At 35.0% G+C, this 25,759-nt stretch overlaps 1 protein-coding gene across 2 annotated transcripts in view; it reads right to left on the bottom strand.

The window, feature by feature from the left end:
• The window catches only part of PSME4 (proteasome activator subunit 4), a 100,283-nt gene that overhangs the window by 41,411 nt on the left and 33,113 nt on the right, over positions 1-25,759 (bottom strand). The window contains exons 4-20 of one of the 2 annotated variants that reach the window (XM_086326922.1): positions 24,062-24,106; positions 22,187-22,336; positions 20,841-20,904; positions 19,733-19,807; positions 18,439-18,561; positions 15,671-15,763; positions 14,683-14,948; positions 11,985-12,171; positions 11,137-11,226; positions 10,360-10,424; positions 9,857-10,007; positions 8,606-8,704; positions 8,312-8,381; positions 7,777-7,844; positions 6,958-7,173; positions 6,346-6,503; positions 5,010-5,105 (exon numbers count right to left, since the gene is read on the bottom strand). In XM_086326922.1, coding sequence (XP_086183048.1) covers positions 5,010-5,105; positions 6,346-6,503; positions 6,958-7,173; positions 7,777-7,844; positions 8,312-8,381; positions 8,606-8,704; positions 9,857-10,007; positions 10,360-10,424; positions 11,137-11,226; positions 11,985-12,171; positions 14,683-14,948; positions 15,671-15,763; positions 18,439-18,561; positions 19,733-19,807; positions 20,841-20,904; positions 22,187-22,336; positions 24,062-24,106 — 2,016 coding nt within the window. Of the gene's footprint in view, positions 1-1,028; positions 1,090-5,009; positions 5,106-6,345; positions 6,504-6,957; positions 7,174-7,776; positions 7,845-8,311; positions 8,382-8,605; positions 8,705-9,856; positions 10,008-10,359; positions 10,425-11,136; positions 11,227-11,984; positions 12,172-14,682; positions 14,949-15,670; positions 15,764-18,438; positions 18,562-19,732; positions 19,808-20,840; positions 20,905-22,186; positions 22,337-24,061; positions 24,107-25,759 lie in introns of those variants that run through there. The other variant, XM_086326923.1, reaches the window with a different exon arrangement.

The raw sequence follows: 25,759 nt of genomic DNA, 5'->3' as shown, positions 1-25,759 counted from the left end.
ATAAGACTCGTATCTCTTTGTGGCTACTACATTTTAAGTCTATGTGTGCTGGGCTGTACTCTCCCATACTTAAAACTGCTCTTGTAACTTTTAGTTATGTACATAATCTTTGCCAAGTAGATTTAAAGTGCCATCAACAATTATAGATCTGCATTCTGACTAAATACTGTAGTAACAATACATATAATTTAAATCAAATACCATGACTCCTCCACCTCAAGTGAAATTCATTCTACTCATTCATTGGTTCATTTTTACAAACAGTAATATAAAAATAAAATTCTGACAAACTCAACACAGCGTATTATAAATAATATTAACTATACAATAATAATCAAGTTAAATCAGGTTCACAGCAACTACACAGTACCACCAAGCCACCTAATTTGTAACAAAATGTGTTTAACATTTGCACCACTTAAAAAACAAAGTTTTCTACAACGATGTTATTTGTACCACAGGATGACAATCTTTAGATCTGATTAGAGTAGAACTATCAAAATAATCACTGGTGGGAAAGAAAGGATGATGAAAAAGGAAGAAATGACCAATAACATAAAAACAAAATATACAATACAAATCAAATACGCAAATGGAAGCTAGCTGAACTGTCACAGAACAACTGCAAACAATAATTCTTCCTGTCTGTAAGTGGAAGAACAGCTTACCCTTCCCCAAATCCCTCCCCTCCCAAATGAAAACAAACATAAAAGGTATAAAAGCCAAGCCCCTAACAGATCTTTTTTTTCCCCTCAAGGTAACAAGTGTTTCACAACAGACAACTGACCTATTTCTGTGTTCTGTTATCCTGTTCAATCCTGGGCACCGGCAATAGCTATAAACACAAATGAAAGGCTGGCTCTTGCTCTACCATGTGAAACGGTTTGCCAAGTAAAGAGAACCTTACATACCGCTAGGTTTAAAATGAACTCGGAGCCTAAGAACTACTTCCATGTCTGACACACAAATTTTTAAAAATCAATGAAAACAGTCAGAAGGTGAAATAAGGAGAAAACAGGGTTACTCACCGTGGAGTAGTAACTGTTTCCTTTTCTGTGTGCAGCTCCCCCAGCAGAGCTGGGTAGTTTCCTGGAGGTGCCAAGAGAGGTTAGCTAGCCCTGCCCCTCAGCGCATAACAACACATCCTTTCACATATTCATGAAATGGTCTCAACTCTTAGACCTTAAGTATGAATTTTTTTCTTTCCAGTAAAAAGTTAGTAAAAGCTGAGATCCTAAGAATGATTTAACTAAGAATGACTTAACAGATCTATCAGAGAAAAGGGGGCACAAAGTAAAGAAGAAATATTTGAGATGAAAAATGATGACTCCTCTACCTTGAGTAACCCTGTTTTTACAGATGTTAGTTTTTTGCGTCCTGCGATAGCTGGTTAGACCTAAAAGAGTCTAAAAGAATGGACTGCAAAAGGAGAAATTAATGACGATTTGAGGATTAAAGGCAAGTATCCAAAATTCCTATATGACCCTGAAAAGACATAATCCAATTTCCACACCTTTAAAGGCAGAACTATGAGTATAAATTATATCACAGGTATTTCTATGACATCATTAACTAAAGGTTCCAAGAGCAAAATAGAGAGGTCACATTTTAAGATTAATTCAGTAACCTTGGTATCTGACAAACTGTTAAAATTTCACACTGAACTAAAATAATTTACTCTTAATTACCCTCAAAGGCCCTTATTTCATCCATCCTTTGAAACAGTAAAATTTATAGTATGTACAAGATACTTAGTAACCTTTTAATGCAAAAGGCCAAAAAGTACAATGGAGATACCATTAGGTATGTAATTAATACTTAGGACAATCAACTCATCTCATCTAAGCTTTTCATTTTTTTCAGTCTCTATAATTACACAGCACAGAAAATTGTTTTTCACATGTGGTAGCTATTTCCCTCAACAATGGGGTTTTGAGACCATCCCACATACTTTATCAGGAACTAAGAGTTCCTTACAGGAAAATTCAGAACTAAACTCATGGTTTTTTATTTGCCAGCAGACTAATACTACTAATACATGTGCAAGACAAACTTAATAATAAGTGATCTGACAAAAAATAATTAAAGCAGCTAGAATATTTTACCTGAGATTTATGTAAAAAAAAAAAAAAAATGTAAGGTTAATTTTTTTAAAAAAGAACTGAGCTGCTAGGTGCTTCCAAAAATTGGTCTGGTATTTCAGAAAATGCATTATGTCCTACAATAGCACAGCCAATTACCACAGTCACTCTTGACATTAACAGGAGTGACTTCCTCAGACATCTCAGGCATTACACTAAAGCACTGGTCACCGTTACGTGTTTCCTTTTCTCCCCAACTAGGTACATTTTATTCTATCTCCTTTGGAGTAACTCATGTCCAAAATAGAGAGTTCTTTTCATCTCCTAGTTTCCAACTGACCTGCTACTGATCATCTCCAAGAATTATGCTGCAGATCTTCTTCCTTCACACTAGGCAGTATGATTTACCATCACAACAATGCACCATCAACTGACACTATTTGATTAGCTCTTTCAAATCAATTTACACTGAAGAGATTTTAATAATTATTGACTGTACTACGATAAGCGTTTTAGAAATTTAAAAGGCCAACTTTGTTTTATTATACTTTGGTGAAAACTATCTTACTATCTGCAAAAAAAAGGTGAAATGTTATATAAAGTCAATGTAAAAACTCACACATTGCCAAAATAAATTAAAATTTCAGACGAAGGTGATCCCAGTTAGAAGTTGGTTTAAAAAAAAAAGAATTCTGTTACAAACTAATTCAAGCCCAGGGAAGACTTTACAAACTCTCTTTTCTTACAATTCAAAGGCAAAGAAATGCTCATTCATCTCTGACTGTCCTTTGTATAATCATGACCCTGAGTAGGGTATGTAACTACAAAGAACCCTAAATATGTGTATCATTCAAGGATTAAAATGACTGAAGTTTTCCTTGTTTTATATTTTATTTCATTACTATGTGCTATTAAATATACAAGAAAACATTTTATATTTAAAATCAAAACATTAAAATATATATAAACATATTTATATTAACATAATTTTGTATTACTTCATTATATTTTATTATGTTAAATTTTTACTCTAAGTGAAAATTCTAAAATACAACATGTTGAACAAATATTTATTTATTTATTCATGGTTGTGTTGGGTCTTAGTTATGGCACAAGAGCTCTTGGGTGCGGCGTGAAGGCTCTCTAGGTAAGAAACATGGGTTCTGCAGCCCCGTGGCAAGCGTGATCTCGGTTCCCCAGCCAAGGATGGATCCCACGTCCCCTTAATTGGAAGGCAGATTCTTAACCCCTGGATCATCTGGGAAGTCCCTAAACACCACACTTTTAAGTCTAAATTATCTTTCCTGGAAAAAAAACCTATAAAGGGATACTCGTGTCAATTTTATAGCTTATAATGTACAGTAAAGGGGGTCTTAATACACTTTTTATAATTAGGCACTGTTGTCCTTATTGAAAATGCATTTCATTATATACAAATCTAACTAGCTTTGTAATAACCAAATATATGGAACTTTTGTCCTGACGCACATTAGTCGGAGAGGATAAAGACTTTGCTTCCTTTTATTAACATAGAGCACTTGGCTCTATGCTGATATGGACTTCAACCGAAACCTCGAAGCCTCTTGAGCTGACCCTTCAGAAATGTATCCTAATCATCATTCAATACTAAAGAGTCCTCTAATTACATACACAAAAGGTACATGCCTTTGTTCTTTGACAAACTATTGAATTAAAGGACCACCCTTCTCCACATGTTTAAGCAGAACTAAGTTTACTGATATAATCAATTGATGTGTGAAGCAGCTTTTTGGTACGCCTTAGCCTTAAGTTATGTTCTCACTATATTATATATTGTTAAAGAGCATCAGGAAAATCAAAACCATTTCTGTAGGTCTCTCACTTTAAAACAGTGTTTAGAATCTCTTGAAAAAGTGAATTTTGGTAAAGTTGCTCTTATATCAAACTATAAAGCTTGATAAAAAACAAAAGTTCTTTAAAAGAATTCAGTAAATTTCTAGACAAACTTAAAATTGATTTCCTTACCTGAAATGACCCTCCTTCTCCCTCTTAAATCTAATGAGTAATTTAAAAAGTTCAGTACCTAGAAACAGTTTTTAGATAAGTGAAATAAGTGGGAATTATGAATAAAGTATGACTCCAAATGACTAATTATGTAGGAAACAGAAAGACAAGCAAGCCATTTTAAAACCCCTCCTTGAAGCTTAAGATTCTTGTTGCAAAATCAACAAATGATTCTCCCCTTGTGTTCTTCTCAGAGGGCAAGGGTTCCTTCCTTATTTTTGTGTGATTTTCAGTAACTTTCTCAGCAATAAGATATTGGAGTTCAGAGAAAATGATCTAAGACGGGATGCTGAGACTAGCATCTACATACTTGGTAAGTGACCTACAAGTTGGATATTGCTGATTTCATTTTAATTTTTTCAACTTAAATGGTAGTACTGACAATGGGCTAAATCAAGGCATTCATTCAAAATAATACTCTGAAAAGCACTTAAATTAATAAAAGCAACTTGGTGGGTCTCAAAGGTTCAACATCCATGAAAAACAGAGAACAAATTGTTATTAAAAATAAACTACCCCAGGTTTTTTGCTACAAAATCCTTACCAGTGGTAGACAAAAAAAAAGTGCTTTTCTTTCTTTTAAAAAAGAATTTATCTCAATTAACTCAGTAACCTAACAGACTTAATAGCTGTAAGTTGATATTTTATAACTGATTATCACTAGAAGTTATTTGATCCTAGTACCATATGCAAAACCTGAATAAAGCCCTAAAGTTTATAGACCTAAACTGTGCTCAGTTATTTTTAGCCTAACATTGACAAAAAGGTTAAAGTTATACAGAAACAAACCAATAACAGAACCAGTGACTCATTATGTGACTAAGTCTTAAAATATATGCCAAATGGCAAAACAGCAAAATATATAAAATAGTTATCTTTACTTACAAGTTAGTAACCGGCTCTCCTTTCAATGGAGGTAGGAGGTTTCCTGAGCCAATTAAACAGTTGTGGACTATAGTCAGACTCTGCAGAACATCATCTCTAGAAGAAATAAAAACCATTTTCATATTTGAGAAGACTCCAAATCTCTATTTAACAAAAAGCCTTGCAGAGTCTAAGGTGAAGTACAAGAACTTTTTTATCAAGTGGGAATATACAAAATTAAGCCATAAAAATGATGAACATTTTCAGTTTACCCACTTAATAGTACAAGATAATCAAACAGATATTTACTGATAATATCAGACCTACTTACATTTAAATAATCTAAATAGTCACAAGTAACAACAACTGCTTGCCCTTTGTGAAGCAATTCTGAATCTAATTCCCTGTTTATCCAAAGATCACAACCATTAACAAAAGGGAAAACTATTATAGAAGATTCCCTACTACAGTCTATCTTTTAAAATGGATGAAATAGGGCATGGCAAGCCACTCCAGTATTCCTGCCTGAAGAATCCCCACGGACAGAGAAGCCTGGAGGGCTACAGTCCATGGGGTTGCACAGAGTTAGACACGACTGAAGTGACTTAAGACAGGGACTGCTCTGGCGGTCCAGGTTAGGACACAGCACTTTCACTGCTGAGGGCCCAGGTTCAATTCCTGGTCAGGGAACTAAGATCCCACAAGCCATACAGCAAGGCCAAAATTTTAAAACAGACTAGGTAAACATTTACTCCAAAAAGCAGTTCAGAGTAACACACAGCTGACATAAGTCAATTATACTTCTTCCTCTTCCAAGCCCATTCCTAGTGGATTCGCTTATTAAAAATCTCTTGTTATTTGATACATACTAATTTTCTTACTATATATAAAGCAGTCTCAAATAACTGTTTGTTATTAAAGCTCTTTGGGACAGAAAAAAAAAAAAATCGCAGGGATATTTCTCTAGGTAATAGTAATACCAAAATATGAATGTCTAAAAAGAAATGAGCCAGTAAAAGCTACAGTGAATCTAGAAAAACAGGCATTTCCTTACAAAGCAGGCATATTCATACACACTTCCCAAAATATGCACAAGTGAAAATGCTAAGCAGAAGGCACTAAAAGCAAACTAGAAAAAACTCCGAGCTTTCCTATTTCAGATCTTTAATTATGAGAAACTTTCTGTTGCTAAACTATAAACCATCTTAAATGATTTTCTAATCACATTTATGGGAGGCATCCAAAACACACCTTGAAAATGAATACATCTGATATGCCACAGAGAGAGGGAGAAGTGTGAAAAGAATGTTTTAGTCCACAACTATATACCACTAACTGATTATAAAGGAAAACTAACCTAGACATTTCGAGTTCTCCATCCCCACAACGCTGGAGTTTGATGAGCTCAGGCTGAAGGAAAGAGTCCAACAGATAGAAGGCGAAAGCCACCTCTTCAGAAGAAGGAACATGCCACTGGATTCCCAAATTCCACAAGTCCCCTGGTTTACCCCAGTCCTACAAGATAGCATTTAACCAGCAATTTGAGAAGCTGAGGTGGGGGGAGGCGGGAAACACACACACATAATTTCAAAGGCTTAAAAGAAAATGTATAAGCAAACCAAACCTAAGGCAACAAATGCACACCAAAAAAACATTAGACATCACATGATTCCTTCATTATCATTCCTAAAAAAGGCCTCCCTGAAGAGCCACTCAAATGTGAGTTTACTGAAACAGTCACAGTAAGTTTCTGTGAGGCTATTATTGCACTCTGCCCTCAAGTCACATCTCACTTTTCAAGTTTAAAACATTTTAATTATAGTTTTAGTAATCTATGTTAAAAATAAAGAAATTTTTTTTTTTTAAAAAGCAACACATTTGTACACAACAGGGGAAAAACCCACACTTTGAATCCCTTAGAAAAATAACCCAATATATTCTGGAATCCTAGATTATTGAAAATGCTTGCCTTGATAGGAAAGTATTCAGAAGGAGGCTTGTCAAAGCCGCCTGGCACACTGCAGTACTCGGTAGGGTAGATAAGTGTAGTAGAACGAAGAAGGTGATGCAAAAGGTTACAAGACAGAGTGTAACCCTGCTTACAGGTTAAATGTAGGGTTCTTTGGAGAATCTTTACAAGCTGCTCCCTATAAAGAAGCAACTTCTTCCCATCCACTCGAGTAATCTAGGAAGAAAACATTTGAAGATACTCTGTTTAGAAGATCAGGAATCAATATTTAAAGTCTATGTTTGGCTACTAAAGTTGTCTAAAATAGTGACAATGTTTCTTAAAATGGATTTAATTAATTTTAAGATTGTCATTTTAATTATATTCTAACAATGAATCTTTCTTAACATCAAAAACACATTTTCTGTGTTTAGGCTCTTAAGTGCCATAGTAACGTCCTTTTCAAGAGTGTACCCCCTGAAGAGACAAAACTTAATTGGATTTCTCTGTTCTTTGGTTCCTGAACTAAATTGTACAGGAAACTGAAGTTTGATTGATGGCCAAATTTAAAATATGGGGAAGGGGAAGATGCTAAATCTGATAAACTTTTCAATTAATGAGTTATCCACATTAGAGTAAAAAACATTAGGCATGAAGTAGTCAACCATTATCATACTCCTTTCAAAACAAGAAAATGGGATTATCTGCTTTTTGTAGTCAGATTCAAGTCTTTCTAACTTTACATGTTTGAAAGTCAATTTTTCAAAAACAGAGGATACATCCTCAGAGCAACTCAACATTTTCACAGAAATATTTTCTTATTCCACAGATTTACAATACCTCAGACAAAAGTTGAAGATTCCATAGTAACTCCTTATCTAGCTCTTCTTCATTTAACACATCATCATCTAAAAACAGCAAAATAGTATCAGTGGGGAAAAAAAACAACATCCAATGAAATCCATCATTTAAAAATATTTATATTTAATACTTCTAATAGCTGAGAAAAGTCTGTTTTAGGAAGCTTTTCATTCTTTCGTTGTTAAGCTGGGCCTGCTCCAGCGGAGGTGGAAACTCAATTTTCAAAAGATAAGCACACCAACCAGGACTCCTGCCCCTTCACGTCTCACAAAATACCTTTTATTTTTATGGCAACCTCTGAATGGTTCTTGTATGTATGAAAACATTAATTTAATAGGGTAAAATTTCTAAGCTACCTGTCAATCTGGATGATAACCTTGTTTTAAGCAATTTCACCCCAAACTGCAAAATTAAAACACCGCACAGCTTAGAGAATCTGTTTTCATCAATAGAGTTGTAGACACCAAGAAAAAGTTCCAAAATCATAAATATAGATAATAACCTTAAGACTTACTCATTGTAAGCTGAGTTATAACACCGCAGCAGTGGGGAACAAATAGCTTCAAAGATTCCTCTGGGCAGCACTGAAAACATATTTGTTTGTATAAGTCAGTTTTTTTTGAGAGGCACAAATATTTAACAGTCACAAGTACACACCAGCACTATTTTCAGAGACAAATAAGGGCTGTAAGCAGGTATGAAAGAAATATGTGTATTTTAAGAATGACAAGCATGTCTAAAATAATTAACCACATAAAACTGCTGGCTACTGATTCATTACTTCATCGGTCCAAAAACCCCAACTCACCTTGACTGCAGCACGGCACATGTCTGCCACCATGCGTCCTGCGACTCTTGTTTCAAATATATGTGAAATAGAAAAATTAAAAACCTTCTGAAGGGCCACCTATTAAAAGATAATGTAAAAATGAAAATGTCTAACTAGCATTTTTTAAAAAATGAAACATCTTTTTAAACATGAAAGAAAATGTTACTCAGACTATACTAAAAAATAATCAAGTAGGAAAAATTTAACCACCTGAATATATAAAGATTTAATAATATTACATTCAGGTCTATAGAACAGCCTTTGTACAAGACCCTAATGTGACCAAAACACTTGAGGCACAAGATTTTATTTGCTATAGAAATGCTAACACAAAACTAAAGCTGCTGGAAGCAAATGCAATTTAATTATCTTGCTGATCAATTTAAAACAGAGGGAATATTGAGGAGTATCTAATATTTAGTTTGTTATTCTGACAACTACAAACTGTAAGTATTTCTCTCTCCTCTAAATGATGTGAAGCATTCTACTTAATTTCACAATTAGATAATTTTAATTACTGAATGAAGGAATTAGCTCTAGACATGGATTGACAAGGCTGAAAATTATAAACAACTCCTTTCAGAAGACTCTGGTTAAATAAGAGATTATTTATGTTAACTTCTTTATACTAACATAATCTTAGTAAACATCTCATGCAGCTGTAAGGCAGTTTAGCTTTCAACAAGGACAAACACTGTATAATGATAATCTCAGATGGAGAAAGAACAAACAGAAATGGAAACAAAGTAAAAGGAATAAAAATATATAAAGTTTCTTCACAGTCAACTCTTGTTATGTGTAGTAGTTATGCTCTACAAAATTGCTGTGGGCACTGAATTAGCAAATACTGAACCAAAGTTCTTAGCGGAAACACAGGATTAAGTTCCCATAAGCCTCTCATTACATTTTCATCAACTGATGGATACATAATTTTATGTTTCTGTTTGAAGATGCCTTTTTTAACATATATTTATTGTTATTATTTCGGCCATACCACACAGCATGTGGGATCTTAGTTGCCCACTGGGGACTGAACGCATGCTCCATGCAGCGGAAGCATGGAGTCGTAACTATCCAACTGCCAGGAATTCCTCATCTTTTTCAAATTTTCAGATGGAAAGGAAGGAGAAGCTGGTGTGATATGCACACAAGTAACCTGAAGTTCAATTTTTAAAACATCAAATAAAAATACAAGTTGGAATTTAGCTCTCTGCAGCAATGCACTCTTACCATAAATATTTCTTTGGAACATTGTGTGAGGATTGTACTAAACGTAGAAGACAGACCTAATTCGACCAAACTCTCCAAGTGAGTCATTTTCTCAGTCTCTGTCTCTTCTCTTGTTTGCTCCAACGTGCTACTTTCTATGAGTCCAAAGCATCTAAATAACCCAAAGAAAATAAAATTTTAGCAACTAAAAACTGGCTTAACTTTTTTGGATGATTTGATTAGATAAATCTCTATTGTCAAGATAATGCAAATGATAGGTATTTCATTTGTACATGGCTCACAAATCAATTGTCCCTTTGTTACCTCAGAAGAAGCACCACCCTTGCATAGTAATTAAGTACAGGTTGCAATGCAGAGCAAGGCTAAAGTCTGCTGAGACAGGACATTGTTATTTTTTAATATCTATCAGATATTAAATAGATCTATTTAAAAGATTTAAAAGATAATATCAGATATTTAAAAGATAATATCAGATATTAAATAGATCTGAGGTACTTGCTTACCTGTCCATAAACTGTAAGACGAAATCCTCAAATTCAGCTGTGGCAGAACAAAGTTCTCGCTCTACCTGTAATATGTCAATGTGCAGAAAATTTTCAAATAGGCTTTCATTTTTTCCCCCAGAATAAAACTCAACTATAGTCTACAAAATATGTCTAATACTACATTATTACACTGAGCACTGTGAGAAACAGCACCAAATTCCCCTATCAACTTAGAATAACTCATCTACTTCCCAGGAACCAAAATAAGTAGTAATTAACATATTTTGTAAGGGCCAAAAACAGAAGTTCAGGCAGCCATATTTTAAAAATCAGTAACGGTTTTCAAACTGATTGTGCATGTATAAAGGATTATCTCACTAGCTAACCATCTAAATGCCAAAAGTAAGGTAATAACATACATGTCACAAAGAAAATAGTTCTGAAAAAACCAGACAGTAATGATGCTAATTTCCTCAACAGATTTATTCCTAACATAAAATGGAAAAACAAAATGCCATCACCTTTTGCTTAACAAGACAAAAAGTTGAAATACACCATTTCATTTGTTTACTGGAATAGCCTATTTTCACCCACCCTCTTTGGTGGGTGCTCTGCAGACTATCCTACCAGTGATGACCCGGCCCTCCATTCATATCATTCTAGTCACAAAACAGTAATTTTAATTTGTCAGCACCTCTGCAAAGCTGCTTTTAAACTTTCAAGTATTACTATTCATATACAGTAGGAATTAGAACTCAGCTGACCAATCTTTTTACAAGCAGAAAGCATCCTTACTTCTGTGAGGTCATTCCTTTCCTGCAGTACAGATGAGCAATCTACTAAAGGCACCAGGGTGGAAAATGTTGCTATAAACTGGAATGTGATCTATGGAAAGACGCAAAAGAGCAAACATTAATTACACAGAGTTCTAATTCCAAAGTACACATATACCATAAGCTACTATCAAGTGCCAAAGAAATTATTCTGAGGGAAATACCACAACAATTTTTCTGAAAGCTTTTTGCTTAGAACTGAACATTTTAAGGTTCCTCACAATTAACTAGCTGTTAACTGAGTAATGAAGTTGTACTAAATTTATTTTCATACAGTTATTTATTAGATTTAAGCACAAAGTTCTCTAACCTTTGGTCACTAAGAAGTTACTTGGCTTCCCACCAAAAATGTAATATTAACTAAGTGCAGATAGAAAATGCTAATGGAGAAGCTGGAGACCAGGGAAGAGGGAAGATGAACAATATGTAAGTCAGGTTTGTATATTAAGGGAATCTAGCAGTTCACACCCAGTAATTTTTATCATGCTCCTTGTGACCAGTGCAAAGAGAAGTACAAATAATCATATGCTATCATTTTTAATGGACCTGCTTACACAGAAGAGGAAATCTATAATAAGTTTAAAACACTGTATGATCATAAATGCATTCAAGTTACGGGAAATGACTTAACCTAAGGAAGACCTGATATAGGTCAACTAAGTGTTCATGGATATAAGCTTGGGCATCTACAGGTATAATTCTGCTACCATTAAGAAATTTTACACTTTACTGTGTTCTAAAGAATATCTGAAGAAAAAGTAACAGGATATCCACTTACACAATTAACACTTACACAGCAAACATGCTCACCATGCATTTACTGAAGTCATTCGGGTCCACCCCCGGCAACGCTCTCATCAGCAGAGGTAGCATGTGTGTTGGACCTTCAGGAAACCACCTGCCCCCGGACACCAGACTGCGGGCTACTCCAATGACACAACTTAGAGTAGCTGTGAGCTGGTGGGGTTCTGTTAAAGTCTCTAGTGCAGGATATGTTCTGCAGTTTGAAAACAGAATTAAAAACATTTTCCATGACAGATAAACATATGTAACACATTAAACAATTTTACTAAATTCATAAACTGCATTTTGGATTAAAGGTTTGTCCGCTAGCAGAGTATTCTGAGTGAACATTTGCTTTCAAGGTTAACAGAATCACAGAAATAAAGGAAAGGTACATGTTTCCCTAATTCCCTGACATCTCACCACAGTTCCTCATGCCGATTCCACAGTGTAAATAATATTAGCTGGTAGATTTCTGTATTCTTTCAGCATCTTAACCCGTTCCCACATTCCAACAGGACTGCATCTAATCTAATCATCAGTGATTATTAGAAATCAGCAATAACACACAACTATTCCACTCTTCCCTTTTAAAGGAAAAAACAATCTTACTAAAATGTTCAAGTGTTTCCTATCTTATACTTTAAAAAAGGATTGTGTTCTAAAGTTGGAAATCAGTTCTCAAAAACAGAAGAGAATATTCTTAACAGTAGAGTGAATAAAACAGGGGGACTAAGACAGATGCAATCTTTGATCACTAAGTCAGTATTTAAGAACTAAGAACACTCACTCTATGGTTCAGTGATTTCACTTTTGAGACTCTCTCCTACAAGGGAAAAAAGTCCGAAATGTACTCAGTTTAAGTTCTTCTTAATAGAAAAGGTAAATAAATAATAAGGAAATTTCTAAATAAAGTAGGAAAAAAGGATTTCTAACTAGAATTAAAAAATATAACCAAACCTATGTTTATTTTAAAAGATGAATAAAACAAGCCAAAAATGCTTTAGCAGAGGTGTCTTCAGGAGATGTAAAATCAAGTGTCTAAAATTTTTTACTTTTTAAAAGACTTTAACTTGGAGATTCCCTAGCAGTCCAGTGGTTAGGACTCGATGCTTTCATTGCCTTGGTGGCCCAGATTCAATTTTTGGTCAGGAAACTAAGATCCCACAAAGCATGTGGTGTGGTTAAAAAAAAAAAAAAAAAGGTTTCTGTTTTTCTAAAAGAGAAAAAAAAAATCTACAAAAAATGCTAGCCAAGCCACTTCTAAACAGGACAAAATTAAAACTGAGTCTCAAAAAGTATCATTGCATTGCCAATTTTGTCAATTTAGCATCTTGGTTGAGATTAAATTTGTCCAAAAATTAACTACTAAAGAAAAACGTGACAGATAATCGTATTTGTATTTATAATCTTTGTTCCTTCAACTAAAAATTTATCTCACCAGTCATAATTCACCACCTGGAAAAACAATGAAATGAGGCAAAACAAAGGGAAAGCAAAGGAATACCAAAACACCTCAGAGTTCAAAATTTTAATTCTGCAAACAACTGAAGTCATCCCTTGAGGCAAGTCTCTCCTCTCCAAAGAAAATCAGGGGACTCGCCACGGACCAAGAGCTCCTGCTGCCACGTGGAGACCAAGCGGCAATGAAGAGTGAAGGCTGAAGATAGAGCAGAAACTGCCTAACTTTCTCATCCCATTTCCTAATTAAGTTGGACACACTCGAAGTTTCAATGCCCTAAGACATGTACACAAAAAGACAGAGGAGGTTGGAATAGTGACACCCAACTTAAGTATTTATGGCAAAGAAGACAGGGCAAGACAGCACAAGCAACTCCAATTACAAATAATGGAGCCTCATTTTGGTAGGATACCCTTCGCCAAGTAAACGTCACCAATTTTTCTTTCTCAACAGTGAGTCAGAAAACAGGCTGTCATCTGCGTGCTGCCAGTAAGGACCTTGGACAAATCTGAGTCTTAGGAAACTCAAGCCATTAGATTCCTCTGGGCTCCAAAATCTAACATTCTTCTGCTTTTAACAAAGCCATTTAGAGAAGAATCCTAAACCTGAAGTTCAGGCAGCAAAGAATGAATAAAAGAAAGCTTAAGCAATCTGCTCATGAACACTCAAGACCACTGAGAGTGGCTCTCTCCTGTGAAGCACACCAAGCTTGTATTATGACAGCCACGAGGCAAATGGAGAACTATTTTTGTTACTATTCCAACATACAAAACAAAATGAATACAATGAAATTGACACAGTAGAAATAATTCACACAAAGTTATACATACAATACATGAAAATAATAAAGCTAAACAAATTTTCTTCTCTATCACTGACCCTAAGAAGCAGACATCCAGAATTATTGTCACTGCCATGTTCTCAATATTTAGTGACACTCACATTTTGTGAAACAAAACAGCCAGAGGTTTATTTATGAGCAAAAACTTCAATAACTAAAATGAGCACTTAAGTCAAAATATTTTACATAAGTCAAAATATTCATTTCATGTCAATTTTTTCTCGTCAATAAATCTTTATCAAGTTACCAATCATTAGGTTAAAATATCTTGTTTCCTCTCTAGAAACAGGAATAAGTACCAAGATAGCAAAACAAGCCACAGAAAAGAAAAGAAAGCCAAGCTGAAGAGTAGAAGAGACAGATAACCAGAGTAACAGTGAACACAGCTGAGGCTTCAAGGAAACATGTGAATCTACACTTACCTTTCAAGTACAGGGGGTATTACTAACTCCGGTCTCATGAGTGCAAGGTTCTGCAGAGCCTGGGCTGCTTCTAAACTACCAGTTTTGCTAAACATAGCCAAGAGGACAGGCTGAATAATGCATTGTACAAAGTCTGTAACATCTTGATCTGTAAGCTTATGGCTATCAGGCACAGGAGTTAACCAAGAAGGTTTCTTGTATCTTTCACGATGTAATCTTCTAACAACACTGTTTGGCAACCGCTGAAGTAGTTTCATTAACTTGTTCTGGGGACACAGAAGCAGAAGGTCCTAGGTAGGTTGTCGTTCTCACAGAGATACTCACAGTTCCTCTCTACTGTCCCAAGTAAAAATTTTTCAAATAACAGCTTGTATAATAATTTTTAAATACAACCTATCTTTTTATTTTTTTAATTTTATTGAAGTATAGTTGATTTATAATGCTGTTAATTTCTGCTGTACAGCCAAGTGACTCAGTTATACACATATATTCCTTTTCATATTCTTTTCCTTTACGGTTTATCACAGGACATTAAATATAGTCACCTGTGCTACACTAGGACCTTGTTGTTTAACAGTTTGTATAATCTTATTACAAAGAACCTGTATGGTCTAACTAGGTAGAATAAAATACTCTTACCGATTAATCATCGATAATAATAAACACTTTCAAATTTCAGTTTTAATTTCTAGCATCACATGAGTCTTTCATTACTTGAAAAGCCATAACCCAGCAACTTAAAAAAAAAGCATACACACAATAAAACCGAAAAGATGATTCCACTGTTTTGTGGCATTCTGTCACCAGTTACTAGTATTTATTTCTATATGTTCTATAAACACGGCACCTTAATGTAAACATAATCATGCTCACACAGGAAAAGCTTAGTTGAACGACAGAAAATGTACACAATAGGCAAGTAGTCACATGTGACTATATCTTAAAATAAAATTCCAAGCCGTCAGAGTAAAACATGAACATTACTCACCAGCCAGCGGCCATTATTTGAAGGATGGTAAAAAGATGTGATGCTGTTAAACAAACCAGCCAAGTGCTTTTGCACTAGCTTACTTGGTCCACCCTGTTCAGATAAAAGAGCAGCAACATTAGTACCCACGTAATTCTGTAAAATTCAAGGGGTGAACAGGCCCAGGCCTATACACAAATCACTAACGTGGTTCACATTCATCCTGCTGGCAAAAACCAGTTCTACCTCTGAATAAAAGTCAGACGCAATTCCCAGATGAATTTCATACAAGTCAATTCAAGACAGTCTACTAAAAATAAGGGCAACTTATTGAAATCGAATTATAAAATGGAAAAGATATCTTTCAATTCAGAGTTAACAGTATCTTTTACTGTTTGCAGTTAAATAACTTTTGCAGCTAAGGTATTCATCTTAAAATAACCAAGTATGCCACAGTAAGCATAAAAAGCATTCCTTAAATGACTGAAGAAGTGAAGAATTTCTCATTGCAGGAAATATAGATTTAGACAAATGCATTCGCATATTTATTAGTACTTCTAAATGTTTAAAGTGATTAAACTTGTTATATTTGACCATATTTTGACTCAAAAGAAAAAGATTTTTTTTTCTTAATCTATTACCAAAACAAACACACAAAACAACCAACCAAAAGCAATATAACTAGGGTTGCAGAGGGAGGGGGAAAGGAGAAAAAGGCTAACATTCACTTTACCAAGTTGAACAACCTTGGGAATACAGGACTAAAATATAATAATAAAGGCCTTGAAACTGTCTGTTTCAAGATGATCTTTTTCAAGAAACAGCACAGATTCATAATGTATGCAAATATCAAGTCACTGTGTCACATACTCAAAACTAACATAGTATTATACATCAACTATATTTCAGTTAAAAAAAGAATCAGCACAGACCTAAAGTAGACTATCCAGTTACACCAGGAGCATTTCTTTCTGCTGAAATGAAACCCACACTCACATTTCCCAATTTAGATCAAACTATTGAGACCATAATTCCATAGCAAAATACCAACAAAATTTTCAAACTTCTAACAGTAATTAGCATTGTTGACTTTTAATTATATTAAATATTCATATTTAACAGAAAATGAAGCTGCCAATACAAACAATTGTGTGAGCAACAGTAACTAAAATGATACCAATCACTATCTAATCCTGTGGCCCCTAAAGTCCAAGTTTCAACTCACTGCTTAAAAAAGATAATAAGTATCCAAATGTTTTTGCTCTTACAGAATATCAGAAAGAAAATGGAATTTCCCCTCTGTTTAATAATAAAATAACAACCAAAAAAAGAAAAGCTTGAAAGTTTCTTTTCTTTTAATCTTACAATGAAATTTACTATCTAAACTTCTGAGTTTCTCTGCTGGCTCTGTGGTAAAGAATCTGCCTGCCAATGCAGAAAATACAGGTTCGATCCCAGACCTGGGAAGACCCCATATGATCTGGAGCAACTAAGCCCGTGTGCCACAACTATTTAGCCTGTGCTCTAAAGTCCGGGAGCCACAACTCCTGAAGCGCATGCGCCCTAAAATCTATGCCCCACCACAAGAGAAGCCACCAAGGGAGAAGCCCGCACACTGCAGCTGGAGAGCAGACCCCACAGCTACGAAAACCCAGCACAGGCAAAAATAATATTAAATAATTTAAGAGCCGAACTTCTCACAACCATTCTGTCTTTTCAACAAAAACAGCCAACTGAGCAGTGCAACCAGGGAGAAAATAGCAAACACAGAACAATATCAAGTTATCACATGCTGCTGCTGCTAAGTCGCTTCAGTCATGTCCGATTCTGTGCGACCCCAGAGATGACAGCCCACCAGGCTCCCCCGTCCCTGGGATTCTCCAGGCAAGAACACTGGAGTGGGTTGCCATTTCCTTCTCCAATGCATGAAAGTGAAAAGTGAAAGTGAAGTCGCTCAGTCGTGTCTGACTCTTAGCGACCCCATGGACTGCAGCCTACCAGGCTCCTCCGTCCATGGGATTTTCCAGGCAAGAGTACTGGAGTGGGGTGCCATTGCCTTCTCCAGTATCACATGCAGAATAATTCAAAAAGGAGATAACTGTGAGGCAATATGAATGAAAACTTAGAGAATTATGGTATAAAAGTTGTTCTAATACTCTTATATGAAAGATGATATAAAAAGGTAGATTGTATTTTTACTTCTCTTCAATGATGTCAGAAAAATAATCCTTTATGCTTCTCTCCCTTCACTAAAATTATTTTGTCAACAAGCTTTGTGTTCAGTGTAATGTTTTATGTGAACACTGACAATAAATGCATTAATACTGAGAATATGCTAAACTCTGCTTTCAAATCTCACCTTCACCAATTTGACTTGGGAAAGCTCTTTTACCCACGACTCTGGTTCTCAGTCTGTAAAACTGTTACAGACATTCTGAATCTCTTGAAACTCTGCCCCCCTACTTAGAGTATAACTGACCTACAACACTGTTAGTTCTCGTACATAACATAGTGATTTGATTGTTCTATACATTACAAAACGATCATTATAATCAAAACTCTGAACTTCTGACCCTTACTTTAAAGGTCCATTATTTAAGGAGATTTATAAATGGTACATTATGACTACATTCTGAGTCTGAGAAACATAAGTTTACTGCATCAGAAAATATCCAAGAATCAAATGACCAACTAAGCCACTAATTTAGACTTATGCAATTATGCAGAATTTCTGTATGGTTAACCCCAAATTTATAGGAACTATATAAAACAAACAATGTACTACAAACCATCATGGCAGTGATCCATACTACAGCATGTCCTATATCATAAGCATTTGTTAAAAATCTTGGAACTAACACTTGACTGCTTCCCACTGGGAGGTTCAAGCTTCTCAGAATTCTTGTAAATACCTTTAAAAATAAAAAAAGAATTAAGGATAACTATTGACAAATAGAAAGTAATTCGTTCATTAAATAACCTACGTGTTGTATATTGGTGTTACGGTATATATTTTCATTTGATTGGTTTTTATGACATATTGTTTGGTAATCTGCTTTATTCCTTAGGAATTCATATAAATAACTGTATACCTTTTTAAAATGACACTGAGGTCACAGGCATGCAGTTACGAAGCACTCATATTCAGGTACCCCAAAACAGGCCAGTGGCACATAGTTAAGCATAAAAAGGCAAACAGTAGGTAAGTGTAATTCAATGTGAAATATTTTGACTACTTTCTGCCTCTCTAAATGCGCACAAAATTATTCTTCCTATGCTTTCATTCCAAGCCAAGGATGCACAAAAATATTTTCTAGCTGATTTCTCTACCTCTTTCAACTTTAAGACTTGATTTTCCTCTAAGAATCTGCATTTTAATCAGTCATGTAATATCTTAATACAATTAGATTTATATTTAAAACATAATTAAATATGTCAAATATGGGGGCTAAAGGTGGGAGAAATTTACTTCTCTATCTTAGTTTCTACTGGCTGGCAACAGAGGAAGGCAGCACAAGCACAGGCACTTGGAGCATTTGCCTTCCGCTGCTCCCCAGCCCTGTTCTAGTCCCCGTGTGCACCAGAACCAACCACAGCCCGACCACGCTCCTCCTGAAGCTCCAAGGTGATTCCCTGCATGGTAAACAATACCCAAGATGCAACACCCCTAGAGACATTGTCCAGCTTTACTTACTCTAGGAAGATATACAATGTGATTTTAAAAGTGGGGAGTACTCTAGAAGAACTAACAATATAGTACAAAAAATTCACTGGAAGGGACCAATGTATGACACCTTGAATAATATTCTTAGTACTTTATCAATTACTCACTCTGAAACTTCAAGAGTTCATGCCCTCCATTGGTAAGACAAAAAAAAAAATCAAACATTTATGATAGCTTGATATGATCTAATTACTTTCTGAAAAGAAATGACCCATCCTTATAAATTACTTATGTTTTTACTAACAATCAAAGCATTTGATTTTTCTGTGGTGCTAGAAATCAGCAACCACACACACTTCTCCTTAAAGATATGAAGATGATGTCAGTGCTATTGTACTTGTTCAAATGTTCTTACTTACCTTTGGTACATATGGATCCCAGTCTATGTATCCTATATTATCCGTAGCCAATCGAGCAAAGAGATTTACTAGTTGCTGAAAGTAAACAAAAAAGAAAGACAGTTAAGTAAATACATTTGTTGTTTTTAGGGGTCACAGTCACATCTTTTATCCATTTGTTGTTTTCAGAACAATTGTTATTGGCACAACTGAATTTAATATTTATATCTCAGTCTTTTCAAATCTCCAAATTTAGGTCCTGATTCTCATCACCCATATAAAATCAAATGCAGCTGAAATGCTTATTTTTTAAAAAAGGAGATGACAAAGCATCATCCACAGTGCAGAAAACAGGTAAAGAAGCTTTTAATCAAATACACGTAGAAAACATCCACCAGGTGTCCAGCACCACACGAATGGGGGTCCAACAGGGCCTTCCTCTTCACCTACTTCACAGTACATGCGTATACTTCCAGATGGTGATAAAACCAAAATAAAGAAATGTCTAGTTCTCTTGCTGCTAAGTCGCTTCAGTCGTGTCTGACTCTGTGCGACCCCATAGACAGCAGTCCACCAGGCTCCCCCGTCCCTGGGATTCTCCAGGCAAGAACACTGGAGTGGGTTGCCATTTCCTTCTTCAATGCATGAAAGTGAAAAGTGAAAGTGAAGTTGCTCAGTTGTGTCCGACTCTAGCAACCCCATGGACTGCAGCCTACCAGGCTCCTCCATCCATGGGATTTTCTAGGCAAAAGTACTGGAGTGGGGTGCCATTAGAATACAGCAAATACAATTCTAAAAAACTGATTACAACATCGCTAGTAGCCAATTTTAAGGAACTGAGAAGGGGACAAGGACAGATGAGATGGTTGGATGGCATCACCAACTCAATGGACATGAGCTTGAGCAAGCTCCAGGAGTTGGTGATAGGACAGAGAAGCCTGGCTTGCTGCAGTCCATGGGGTCGCAGAGTCAGACACGACTGAGTGACGTAAGTGACAGAGAAGCCTGGCTTGCTGCAGTCCATGGGGTCGCAGAGTCAGACACGACTGAGTGACGTAAGTTACTTATCAAATGATCTGATAGTTACTTCCAAACTAAAATGTATATAAGAAAAAAATGGGATACTCACCCCCTCCCACTGTGGGAGATTTTGCACTGAAACCCAAAGGCCAATTAATTCATCAAACCAAAGTCTGAAAAGAAAAATGTTATGAATAGCAAGTGATTTACAGAAAGTGGTTTAAAGCCAGGTATCTTTTGTATTTTTTTTTAATCTATTTTTCTTACTGATACTATACCACCTAGAAAAAATAACACTGAAAGTTACAAACTTAATGGAACAAAAGATTACTTTTGTCTGAATATTCCCTTTTCAATTTATTTAAGCTAAAAGGAATAATCTCATCAAATTTCTACTTCATTGCTAAATAACTGTCTGTCCCTATCTAACACTGTTAAGCTTCTCCTTCCTCTCCATGCCCTTCTCCTTTAATGCTTTCCTTTTACTACCTGTTCCTGCAACTCTCCCTTACTCTTTTCTTTAATAGGCCAACTAGTAATTACACCATTAACTAGCACTACAGTAATAGTTCCATAAAAGAAATGAGTCACAAAGTGTTAGAAGCAGTTAAATTAAAGTGGGAAAAAATATCTCAAAGTAAAGAAAGTGAAGAGAATACAGGGGCAAAAACACACTTGAATATTAACAAATTTTCACAAATGTCAAAGAAATTAAAAGTTTTTAGAAGTTTGTAATTAAAACTAAAATTTCATAAATATATAGCTAGATACAAAATTTCTGACTTGACAGATATAAAAGATGTGACATCTCACTATAGAAAACATAGAAAAGAGAGATGGTGGGAGGGCCAAGCATAATAGCCCTTCCACCCATAATATACTGATATGTTCTATTATCCTTCTAGTTTTTTTTTACACCTGTTACTTTTTTCATAAAAGTACAACCTAAGTATTTTTCATTCTAGGGTTTATTATATACCTGCAGTTATGAGAGAGAGAGACCCAAGAAAAACTATACTACATGATGAGAGTTAAAATCGAGGTTTAGAAAAATATTTTTCCCTTCCCTAAACTCTATGCAATGTAACCTTTCCATCACTGCCTATTTATTGAAATTTTCAATTCCTTTTTGCAGTTATCATTCTTCCTTTCCCAATATCTTTGAAAGCCCACATCTTATGTGGCTTGATATATAAATGCCTTATTTTCTCTTTATGTGCAAACCGATATTTAATTGTTTTAGCTTTCACACACATTTCAAGTGTAAGAAACATAATGCTTGAGTTGGTAATTTCTTTTTTACTTATTACTGTACTAGTTTGCCTACATACATACATATATATATGTATATGTGCATGTGTGCATACATACACATATGCATTCCCTACTATATTCTAGAATCTATCGATACACATACACACACGCATATATATATATATATATATACACACTTACTTAAAACCTTTATGATGAAGTTCTGGAGGAAGGGAGGTAGGAAGAAATATTTCAAAATAAGTGATGGCCTTTTGCATTGTTACATCAAAAGGACACATTAAAGGCCGCCATTCTTCTAGCATCTCAGCTGTGGCATCTGCTGGAAAATACCTAATAAAAAAGAAAGTTTTCATGTATTTGGTCATTGACTAAAAGCTCTACATCATTATATGACTGACAAAAAAGGGGGAGAAGGGGAATGTACTCATAAGATAATATCACACATTACCAATGTCAAGTTAGCTGACAAGAAACACACATTTTTACAATTCTAAAATAAACAGCCTGTCACACTTAAGTTAGATAAGGTAAATTTTCTTCTTGTCTTTGGACCTGGAAAAATGCTATAAAGCTGATAAATCTCAGATTCAAATCACCTACAAATTTAAAACATGATTGCTGTTATTTTTTTCTTCCTGTGTGCTATATAACAGCAATAAGAAAAAAAAAATCCTGTCACAGGGAACCCAGTCTATATAAGAAACAGATAATCAGCAAAGTGAGAAAGAATATCAGCCCAGGAACCTCTTGGCACCTAAGGAACAAACCATTTACCCTCACTAGACCCTGAGTTCCCCTGTGTGTAAGAAACGACTGAGCTAGATGATCTGGTCCTACAGGCTCTAACATTCTAAAACCCTAAGACATGGGCAGGAGCATCCCTGGGGCACGGAAGATTCAGAAAAATAAAAGCGGAAGTGTACAGACAAACACAAAATGAAGACAAGGGATAATGAGGACCCATTATCCATTTGGGTATGGAACGGATACCCAAATGGGGAGGCAACTGGGGTTTAAAATAATGACAAGCATCTTAAAATTTCAGATTTGAATATGGGCCAAAAAAAGGAAACCCTTTCAAATACACTTGGAGGTTTGGCCTATACATTGTATTATTAATCTTATTATATCTTTATATCTCTGTGTTACTAGAATCACACTTCACTGCCTATCTTCAGAGATCTTATACACTGAATCCTCTTCCTAATTTTTCATAGTCAACTGTCAGCCAAGTAACCCAGAATAAAAGCTTGGCATTCTACAAATTACCTAAGAACCTAAAAACCAGTAAATACCTCAATGACGATCAAATTTCACAAAATAACAATGCTCACTAGTAGCTTATCGAATAACTTAGGTTAGTTCTTAAGCTTCTTAAAAAGGAGACATTCTATATCTTGAAAATAGATTTGTCCAAGACTGAGTAGTATAGTAGGTCAGCAACAAAATCTGATCTATAAACTAATTTCAACTCTTATAATAAGCATATGATAAATACACAAATTTCCATTCAAAAGAATTCACTGCATTCATAGCAGAAGTACATGTCTTAGAACAGCCTGATAAATAAGAATGAAAAAATAGTTCAAGACCATACATCTAGACTTTAATTAAACTAAATTCTATCCACATTTATCTTTAAACATCAGAATATGGGATATTCAAAGTCAAACATTCTACTGAAATGGAAAAAAAAAACATATGGGCCATCTTCTTATTATTCATATTTATATAATACCTACAGGCTCATTTTGGAAAATAATTTTGACTTGAGTAACAATATTCCAGGGATATCTTTCAAATGAAGCCAGTTATACACACATTATTGCATTCTTACTTTCTAATGGGTGACTGACACCCACACCACTTAAACCTTTCTGAATTTATAAATGAAATCTGAAAAGTTCAGTTCAAGAGTTGGAAATAATATTGTGCTCAGTGACTAACATCACAACGTCACTATTTATATCTTTAATTTCCTTTTCAAGGCATACTAGAGATGGGGAAAAGTCCACAGAAACAATAAGAAGATTTATAAATTGAGAAGCTACTTACGGTCGGCAGCTCTTCACGAGTGTTTTGAGAACATTTTCTACAGAACTGGGGGGAAAAAGCCATTTGGTAAATTAGGTTGGTACATTTTAAGAACAGACATAATTCAATTAATAAATATCTCTAAGATACACAGTTATATATTATCTGTGTACACGCAATAACTAATCCTTCTCTTTCATATGCATAAAAGTCTAATGACTACCTAAATGCTGTAATCTACTCTTTCCTTTGTCTTCGTTTTGTTCATTCTATACAATGAACGAAAGGGAAGAAAACTGGAAAAAGGGCAAATCATCTTCAATCTTTACAAAGTGGGCAGCAATGACCATACTTATCAACACATCAAGAAGTATGCTCAGAGGCTTTCAAACAAACAGCAAAGTCTAGAGTGCTTCTATCAGCAGCTGCCAGAGACTAGTTTTCTGTATCCTACTGGTGAGAATTTTACAACCCTCCAAGGCACGTTATTGCCAGGAACAATTATCAAAATAACAACAGCCACCTTTTTGACCAGCTACTTAAAAAGTTAGCTGATGAATATTAAAGGCTGTAATTTATTTTCCAACTTGTAGGTGGTTCAAGTGACTTTAGTAAAGCAAAATAAACACTGGTATATGAACTTATAAATAACACTTCTATTTTAATGAAAAGTCTAGTGTGTACTAGTTTAAACACACATCACCAGAATGGAATACTTAAAATATTAACTAGGCCACAGTCAAAAGAGGTCAAATACAAATCAACAAAACAAAGAGTGATTTCGAACTGGAATTTTAAAATAAATCTGTGCCTACTTATACTGTGATGTATACAAGTAAAAATAAAGCTAGTCCCTAAATCTCAAAAGAACAAATTATGGGGGAAAGAGGTAACTTTTAGGCAGTGCTTCCACCTGACACTTTCTCATTAAGCTTCTTGGAATTCTTAAGTCCAGAAGTCTATCCAACGTCTCTGAAAGCTTAAGAACTAATCTTAAGAAATTCTTCAGGAAATTCTAAGGAATAACACAAACCAAACTCAGCACAAGTAATCAATGTAGTATATAACCGAGAAAGAAAACTACTAACTTCATTACTTGAAGCAGTAAGAATCTTCTTTAATTTCAAAAGTAAATATTTAGAGCAAAATTAACTGAAGAGGAAACTGGGCTACTAATTACATGAGGTAATTCTAAAATAAAGAAGATGACCACATGGCTAGAGAGCCATCGTGGAGCATTTTCTGATTATCAAAGAGAGATATTAACTTCTCCCACATAAAAAAACTCACCAATTCAGAAACAGTTTAATTGAGGGAACATCTAAGCTTGCCTAGTTTTTTTTTTTTTTTTAAAAGGTGGGGAGAGGGGGGCAAACTTCTCTCCAACTACATTTACAACTCCCTGAAGACCACAACTATGATTTTTACTCCTGGGCATTTCTGAAGGGCTTATAACAAGGCTGTGTTCATTTACATATATACATATATTACTAATATATTTATATATTTATTCATTTACAAAGCTCTATAAACCTTTTCTATCAGGGCAATAAATAAAAGCATGGATCTTTGGACCTTCTTTTAGTTTGGACTGAAGACCCCCACTGAGAAACAAATTTTAGAACTCATAGATAAGATGTGAAGGTCCATCAGGTTACAAACAAAACAAGAGATCAATTTAAATATAGATTTAAAAAAAAGGTAATTCTAAAAAAAAAA

Source organism: Bos grunniens, chromosome 11, assembly GCF_055505025.1.
Source record: "Bos grunniens cultivar Pamir isolate PY7600 chromosome 11, Bosgru_T2T1.0, whole genome shotgun sequence".
In the NCBI taxonomy this organism is placed as follows: Eukaryota; Metazoa; Chordata; class Mammalia; order Artiodactyla; family Bovidae; genus Bos; species Bos grunniens.
Note: the sequence above shows the minus strand (reverse complement) of the source record. Positions and strands in the feature narration are given on the sequence as shown.